Source organism: Crinia signifera, chromosome 3 (assembly GCF_055691185.1).
Source record: "Crinia signifera chromosome 3, ASM5569118v1, whole genome shotgun sequence".
Taxonomy (NCBI): domain Eukaryota; kingdom Metazoa; phylum Chordata; class Amphibia; order Anura; family Myobatrachidae; genus Crinia; species Crinia signifera.
The window spans coordinates 122,257,040-122,266,489 of NC_139219.1; the positions used below are offsets into that span (position 1 = coordinate 122,257,040).

Sequence of the window (9,450 nt, forward strand, 5' to 3'; positions counted from 1 at the left end):
ACACATTCATTTTAGACTGTATAGTACAGATCTGCAGTGTCTTTTTTTTCTATTTGATTTTGCGGTGTCATTCATCAAGATCGAATGCGACTGAAAACCGTTCGATTTTACTATACAAGCAAAATCAAAAATAAAGTTACTCAAAATTTACCAGTGTGTACGGGGCTTTAGAAAACTTTGCTATGTTCCATAAAATGTATCTTTAAAAAAAAAATAATAATAATTGTGTAGACATACTTTGTTATCTGTCATAATGTACCTGTCATAGTAATATTATGAATTTAAAACAAAGTAGTAGAAAAGCAAACTTCACATCAGTGGCTCTAAACCAACTGTATGGTTAAAAAAAAAAAAAGTAGGACAACCTTTGCACAGGCATTAACAGGTATAAATTGTCAATGTGTAAGCACATGCATTGCTTAAGGCTGCAACATTTTTAATGCAAGAAAACATGTGAATCATGAATTCTTTAGAGTAAACTAACCAATGCAACTACACACATTTTTACTGGCTAGTACAAATAATTTACTGCAATTCAGTATATACCCCTTATAATGAAGCATCTTCTACATTAAGGTTTCCAATACATAATGCTTAAACAAAGATTCTATTTATTGGGGGGAAAAAAAGTCAAATAATTACTATACTCAAAATAGTGCTTTGGTGAACAGTATTTTTTTTTAATAAACATCACCCAGTGGTTCAAATTACATCAATAAATTTTACAATTAAAAAAGCTTAATCTCAAAGAAAATGAGTAACCAGAGACAATTTACAATGTCATAAAATGTATTTGGCATTTTTAACAAGTGCATACAAACACAGCTAAAAGCATTTCTGTTTTTCCAAGTGCTCTAAAAAGCATCTCAAGTCACAGCCTACACTGAACAGTAACTGTCACTGGATAAGAACAAATACTTGCAAATAACATTAGCAAAGAATACCTTTCTGATCAGTACATACCTGTTTTCAAAAATAGAAACACAATGTATTCAAAAATTAAAAATTATACAGCCATGTTTATGCAGTCTACATTGTGTGTATAACAGAAATAAATATATATTTATTTCTATCATGCACACTGTAAGAGGTTTAGTAAGAGATTATGGTGGCTACGAAGCACAAAAAAAAAAAAAAGAAAGAAATAAGTCAAGAGTCTCTCTCCTTTTTCACTTTTACATCCCCAGCAAGAATTGTGGCAATTTCTCCCTGCATGAAGGCCCATGGTACATTTGATCCCACCAGGGGACATTTTTCCCCGCTTGGGCAATACACCTCTCCAGATGACCCTTGCTGTTTAATACTTTGCCTTGAACACGGAAAACAAAATTTGTGAGAAGGTACTGAAGGGCACTGTACAAAATGTGTGTCCTCAAGACGCTCATGGCAAAGAGTGCAGCACAATGGTATACTGTTTGGTATGGAAGAATCAGGAATGCTTTGGGGGTGCGCCTGTTCCAATCCTCCATGGGATGAGGTCCCACCACTAGAAAGTTGACTTGGTACATCCCTCGCAGCCATTCTTCTTTGGTTCATAGAGGAAGGTGATGGTGGACTGTTACTGTTTCTCCTAGTTGTAGAATGAACTTGGTTAGCTTCTTTTGAAGTATGATTACCACCAGCATTATCAGCCACCAATATTAAAGCAGCCATTGGTGACTGCCCATTCTGTGCAGCTTCTGGTGGTGTAGTACGGTTGGAATGAGGGGAGACAGTAGAAGGTGGAGACATGAATGATGAATTAGTCATTGTTGAAATCTTAAGACAGTCTGCTGCTGGCAACCATGACTGCCCTTCGCCATTTATCTTAACCGAACTTCCTTCCTGCTCTGGCTCTGGAGAAGTTTTTCGCTTTCTTGCTGCACGGGCACCTAAAGGAAAATAAAGAGGAGAATAACATTTAAATACTGCACACCGGCATAAAAGGTAGGCATTTAAGTTGCAAACAAAAAGCATAAATATTTAAGGGCATATTTCGCAAAGTGATATTCTTTTTATCACTTGTTACTTATGTTAACTTGGCTCCAGCCAATCAGCATTTGTTTTTTCTTTTTTTAAATAAATTTCCACCAATTTGGCTGAAGCATTATTTCACATAACGAGTGATAACAAGATTACTACTCGCTAAATCTGCCCATTATAGTGGCTACACAATAGAATAATCTCAGATCAATATGTTGTTTCAGGCCATATCATAAAGACCCATTGGATCAATCAATGTGTACTTGCGATTTACGCAATCCCACAGTCACATGCAATATATCTTACAGCTTTCTGTGTTGCATGGCCAAGCAAAATGTATAGCATACAGCAGTGGTTCCCAAACTTTTTTGACTCATGGCACCCTGTAAGTATCAGATTTTTTTCAAGGCACCCCTGGGATTTGAGATTTTTTTTTAAATTAAGTAAATTGTGTTAATATGTCATCTTTAGGTTTAATTATGTGGTAAGGGACTGAATTCACTTCTGCTTGTCCACATAGTTTATGATTGGCAGCTACCAGCAGTGGTTTTGCCTATTACAATGACCATTAATAATTTGCATTGGCTCTGGACCCCAAACCCGAGGCACCCCTGCAAAGGTCCCAAGGCACCCCAGGGTGCCACGGCACACAGTTTGGGAACCACTGGCATACAGCATGGCATTGTGCAAGTATGTATGCACATGCCAACTACAGGGTCCCATAGCCTGCCGGATCATCTGGCTACACATGGTCCTGATGTGTGGCCATGGACTTAGGCTAGCTAAGCACCCGTTCAATTTATAAAAAAAAAAAAAAAAAAGGCAGAAGACAAACGCAAAACAAACCAGCAAGTTTACTGAAGTATTATATACAGTATTTTATAAAAAATTAAGTTGTAGGCATCACATTTTCTGCATGTATCTTAAAAGGAATGGTCTCAGCTTATTGAGAAGTACAGTATTTCTGTACTTACATGACTATTCTATCCATAAAAGCAATTTCACTATCTGCGTGGATACCTAATTTGGGGTGGCACTCTAATTACGTTAAGATTTACAGACAAACACTCTAATACAATCTGGAAAGTAAAAAAAGAATAAGCTACTAACATTCAACATAATATATTTAAAATAAAAAAAAGGTGTGATGGGGAGGATTTCTTCTTCCATTCCCTCAGTCAGCAACTTGTTCTCAGCTACGCAATAAATTCAGAAAAAGCGCGCGCACACACACACACACACACACACACACACACACTACACTAAATGTATCAATATTTTTTTTTGAGCAATTGAAACTTGGGCTGGGTACACCCTAATCCAGTGGTTCCCAATCTTTTTTGATTGATGGTGCCGAAAGGTAACATTATTACACCGCACCCCAAGGCTAAAAGTTTGCTTTAATTGAGAAATTTAGAAGAAAACAAAATTGAAGTAAATTGTGTTTATATGTGATCCTTAAGAGTTAGTTGTGTGGTGGACAGGATTTGCTTCACTTTGTCCACATACTTTATGATGGGAGGCCACAAGAACTCGTTTTCCCTATTACATACACAAGTTTGAATTCTTCCTGGACCACCAACCCAAGGCACCCTTAAAAGTTTTGGAATCACTACCCTAAGCAATATTTTTCAAACAAAAAATATAGGTCTGACCTACAGTACATCATTCAGGTCAGCCCTGCAGATGTCAAAATATCATGCAGATAATATTAGTACATTTGTCTGGGTACATGCAGGTGGCCAACAGAAGTTATCTGTTCTGTTGGCCGCAGGAATGGCCAACAAGGACATCAAACCAGGGCAGGCAAATTTAAAAAAAACACAAAAGGAGCCGATTGGCTGGAGTATCATTTAACATTCGAAACAAGTGATAACAAGAATATCGTATGTAAAACCTGCCCTTTAATTGCTGTTTTACTTTATTCCTTTACTAGATACATACATTCTGGAAAACTGCAAACAGGCTAGGAGTCACATAAGAAAATAAAGAAGTTAACCAAATATTGTGAACTTACAGTCAAAGTATAATAAATCAAATACTTTAAAATGCAATATGAAAGGACAATATGCAATTGGGCAGTAAAACATATTTTATCAAGTCCTGCGAGTACAAGGCTAGTTATACTAGATTTTTCCGTTAAATCAGATCAAACAGCTTCTGCCCCCAGGTGGACACATTCACAAATCACCCAAAAAACAATGAGATTTCAAACCAACAACATAGCACAAGATGACAGTAGTCACGTAATTAACCTTAGACTTTAATACTTTGCTACATATTCTGTAAAGTCATGAGTTTGAAGAAATAGCATTTAGAAATGATTTCCTGCAGCTAAAAAAGACAAATAAGGTCTTAAGCATATAAACAAATGTTCAAAACAGCTACATACATGCTGAGCCATCTATTGGCTGTATTCAATGTTTTAATCCAGGGGTGTCCAAACTATTTGCAACAAGGGCCAGATTTGGTGAGGTGAAAATGTGTGGGGGCCGACCATTCAGCCTGACAGTCTTTGAATCATTAATTACATCAGAATGGTCCCCCACTCTGCCCCCATTCACTTTGTCCCCCAGCCTGCCCGTTCACTGTATATTCCCCTGCCTGCCACCCCCCCCATCTCTGTATTTCCTACAGCCTGCCCCCATTCACTGTATGTCCCCCACTCTGCCCCCTTCACATTATATTCCCGTCTGACCATCCTTCTCTGTATGTCCCCCAGCCTGCCCCGCCTTCACTTTATGCCCCCGCATTCACTATATGTTCCCCACTCTGCACCCATTCAATCTGTCCCCTAGCTTGCCCCCCTTCTCTGAATGTCCATCAATGCATGTCCCCAAGCCTAACCCTCCTTCACTGTATGATTCCCATTCACTATGTCCCCCACTCTGTCCCCATTCACTCTATGTCCCCCAGCCTGCCCCCCCCCTTCTCTGAATGGTCATCACTGCCTCCATTCACTGTATGTCCCCCCAACCGGACACTCCTTCACTCTATGTCCCCCACTCTGCCCCCATTTACTGTATCTTCACCTGCTTTCCCAGCCCCATGGGTGAGCCAGAGGACGGAGAGGCAAAGCAAGCACTGCAAGGACAGAAGATGCTTGGGCTCCCGCTGCCACCCTCCTCCGCTCTGCATGTCACGGGAGCAAGCTTCCCCCTTGCTGCCCCCCCCCTCCCCGCACACTCCTGTCACAGTGATTGCGGAAGAGGGTGATATACGATTGCAGCACTAGGGGTTGGACGCACACTCACACGAAAGACGCCAAACTCATCTTACTATGGCGGCCAGCACCTCCTCACTGCTACAGACAGCAAGGTAAAGGCGTGCTTGCCGGGACCACACCTTTATTGTTGTGTGCTGTGCATCCTGCATCTGATATTCCGCCCGCTTCCGGCTGGAGGCACACTTGAAATGATGGCACGGGCCGCACTTTGGCCTGGTTTAATCACACCTAATCTCTTGGCTAAAGTTACAGGAGATCCCGGGACAATATTTGATTGATGATTTTATTTGCGCTTATCATGCTCATTACTCCTCACCAAACTAATTCCAGTTCCAGTTGAGTGCTGAAACAGGTGACTTCTCATGCTTTTTAGCTCACCACCCTGGAGGAAGCAAGCTGAAATGTTCACGTACCCAGATACAAAAACAATCAAATCCTACAGGCGCGGGCAGCAATAATTCATTATGGCCCTTTCAGTGTGATCCAATTCAGCTTCACGATAGACATAGCCATCACTGAGGCAAAAGGACTGAACACAAAGGGCCAAAGTAGCCATCTTCTGAGTAGATTTGCCAAATAACTATCTGAATCAGAATCTAACTAACAGTCACTTAATGAGATCATTTTTGTGTACTGCAGTTTTTCAGGTGGCAGCTGAAATGCTTTCGTTTCTTTTTTTTTTTTTAATTCCTTCAAGCACTTCCTGCTGGCGATCAGAGCTATTTAAATTGTTGCTCCAATGAAATACTCATTACACGGCACAAATTTCTCTCAACCTCCAGAGGTGCAAAGAAAAAAAAGTGTTTGTAAACTAGGTGACCAAACCTGAATGTTTAGCTGCCCAAAGAGAAATATTAGTCGGAAAAGTGTTTTTAACAAATGTTACACCCAAATTTTTTTTTAGATGAAAACATTTTCCTTTATCACTTTGTGTGTGTGTGTGTGTGTGTGTGTGTGTGTGTGTCAAACAAATATAGGAACATTTACGCTGTCATTTATTAAAGAAAATGAAGGGTGAAATTAAATTCATGCTGCAGCCCAGCCAATAATAGCTGGGCTGCTCAGTTGCAAACAAATTTGTTTCACTGCTATGACCATTATAAAATACACCGGCAGCGACGTCTTCTCGCCTGTCTTCTGAAAATGGTTTACAAGCCATGTTCATCCTTATGCTGTAATTCTCTAGTTAGAAAGGTGAACTGCTAAAATGGCTGTCAATCTTCTCTGTACTGCATTCACCTTAAGATTAAAGTGTGTGATACTAAGAAATCACAACAACTCAAAACTCAAGAAAGGCATATAGGAGAGAAAAAAAGAAAAAAAAAAGGAAGGGGGGGGGGGGCAGACAGACGACGATGACACTCAAGCGCTAGACTAATTAGGATAAAAAGGTGTAATTTTTTTTACCTATACTTATGTTGGAAGAGAATACAGAGACCTCTATCATTACCCATAGCTGTGGACTAGTGATGTACATACTCCTTAAAACTTGTATAATGTTCTGAAATTCATTATTTTGTTTCTCCCAAAGTCTGAGCAGGTAGCCAACGACTTCCCCTCATGGCCATTAGAGTGCACCATACATCATTCATACTGTCCCCAAATTCAGTTCTAAGATGGCGAGGCTGGAGGAAACATGGTTTAACATTGCAGTTGCATAGTGTGATCACATTTCAATGCACTTTACAAGTTAAAATTCATTGCCAATTCGCCAAGCTGTAAGGTGACGTCATCTTACAGTAACAGGTTTGGTGCACTACTTTTGATAAGAACAGGACAGACATTTAAGATAATTAGTGATCACAAAGGCCAAGAATGTTCACCTCAGATTAGGAGGGCAAGTCAAAAACTCCCATCATATTAAAAACTTCTGTTGGCCGCACTGTCTATACTAGGTCGCTCTCTCCCCAGTCACTGCTGTGCAGGTTTATAAATGCAATGAAAAAAATAATAGCTGCCCCATTTGTGAAGCATAGAAAAACTTTACGCAAAGTATGGATAACAGGCCTGATTCTGGTTCACCTGTGAAAGCAAATTCTCTAAATGGAAAAAAAAAACATGTGCACTGCAGGTGGGGCAGATGTAACATATGCAGAGAAAATAATCGATTTGGATGGGGTATGTACTTCAAACTGGTATCTATAGTGTAGTGCAAAAAATAAAGCAGCCAGTATTTACTCTGCACAGAAACAAAACAACCAAATGTAACACTCTGTATATGTTACATCAGCCCCACCTGCAGTGCATATGGTTTTGTCCATTGAAGATAATTTGCTTTTGCAAATGAACCATAATCAGGCCCAAAGTGTTTTGTTGCAAAGAAGTGTATATGAATGGATATAGATATATGGAGGTTTAAAGAAGGTCGCACAAGTGTCAGCTGATGAGAACATTGAGTGTGCACATGAATGGTTCCTGTTGGATAGATGAGTGACAGTGGAAATCAGTTACAAGTGAGTCATGGCTCTGCTTATACAATAATTCATGACAAACTTGGGTTTCGGGAAGTTTGAGCGAGATGTGTACCGAAACAATTCACAAAAATCAAACAAGTGTTTGGACTTCTGCAAACGATTTGGGGCAATACTGTGAGGAAAATGCAAGTTTGTTAAAAATTACTGGTGACAAAACATGGATTCATCAGAGTCTGAGCGTAAACAGCGTAGTATGGAAAGGAAACATCCTCAATCATTGACGAAGAACAATTACAAAAGTCAACAATCAGCTGGAAAATAAAAAAATAAAGTCAGTGCCTGTATTGGAACATTATCTGGATAAAGGTTAATCAACAGTGCTCATTACAATGACCCTAGGGGTGTGAGCAATTGTCAGCGAATTCGGCCCTGCGAAGAGTGCGAGTTAGTATTAATATGGGTGCCGTTTTCAGCTTTAAAACGGCACTCGAAAGGCCACCAGCACCCTTATGGGTTGATAGGATCGACCCCTTTGACTCACCCTCATACAATTTGTGCCACATAAGGTCTGATTGATGAACTGGACAGCTCAGTTGGTATTGTACACAACATCATTCATGAGTAACTGGGGCACAGAACAAAAAAATAAAATAAAAATCTTCACACAGGGTACTGAAGCAAATCACAGAATTTCACAATACCAATAGGATGGAATTGTTCCTCTGATGCAATTCTTGCATATAGTTATAGGCAATGAAACCAGGGTACATCAATTGTCACTGGAAAGGAGGCAAGCTATCAGGACATGGAGACCTGCATTTCCACAAGCTCAAAAAGATTCAAAACCACTCCATCAGCAAAGAAAACCATGTGGAATGTGTTCTGGGGTAACAAGGGCATGCTTTCTTGTTGATTTTCTCAAGGGAAATTCTGTGAATGCTGAACACTATTGTGACACAAAGTCCAAAAGGCAATTTGGTGAAAACAGCCTGGGATGCTGCAGACGGGCATCGGACTGCTTCACAATAACGCCAGCACACACTTAGCCAACCATATGCATGAGTTATGGCACTACCATTAGGAGGTACTAGACAGCCCTGACCTGGCACCGAGCGATTTTCATCTATTTGGACCTTTGAAGAAGCACCTATGTGGAAGGCAATTTGGAAAAGACTGAGGCTCAGCAACCAAGTCTAGATTGCTTGGTGTACCATTGGAAAATGACCTGTACCAAGGCGATACTATTATAGGTACATGCTGGAGTTTAAAAACAAGAGGTCTTGTTCCCATGTCTATATCTCTCTCTCTATGCAGAATAAAGCGGCGGCTTCAAGGTGTGAAGAAGGGGCTTCTGGCCTCGAAATGTCGGGCAACTGATGTGACCATTGTTTGTGTTTGAATACAATTTTTTTTTCACCTTAACCCCGTGAGTGCGCCGCTTTATTCTGCCTTTATCTACAAAAACTTGGAAGGCACCACGGAACTTTGCCTCAGCAAGCTCGAGTGCCGACCGATATAGATATAGATAGAGAGAAAGCAAATTGATGAGCTAATCACCAAATTTCAATCTAGGGGCTATTCAAATCGGATTCTCAGAGAAGCCAAAGATAAAGCTCTGACACAGAACCAGACTAGGCTGCTCAATAAAACCCCACATAGTGCCCAGAATAGGGCCAAAATACCATGGGTCAATAAATACACAGTAGCCTCTCCTGCCATTGCCCATACAGTGAAAAAGCACTGGCCAGTTCTAGCATCCAATCCTGCTTTGCCATTTCAGAATACCAACCTTATGCCCTGCTTCTCACGTGGCCGCAATCTTAAGGACTGCTAGTTTAAACCGATGTT

At 40.3% G+C, this 9,450-nt stretch overlaps 1 protein-coding gene across 1 annotated transcript in view; it reads right to left on the reverse strand.

Annotated features, from left to right (window-relative positions):
- Window positions 1–588: 588 nt before the first annotated feature.
- Window positions 589–9,450, reverse strand: part of IRF2BP2 (interferon regulatory factor 2 binding protein 2) — an 18,682-nt gene continuing 9,820 nt past the window's right edge. Inside the window, exon 2 of the mRNA XM_083176445.1 lies at window positions 589–1,871. Within this exon, the coding sequence (XP_083032571.1) occupies window positions 1,150–1,871 (722 nt within the window). The 3' untranslated portion in view covers window positions 589–1,149. The remainder of the gene's footprint in view (window positions 1,872–9,450) is intronic.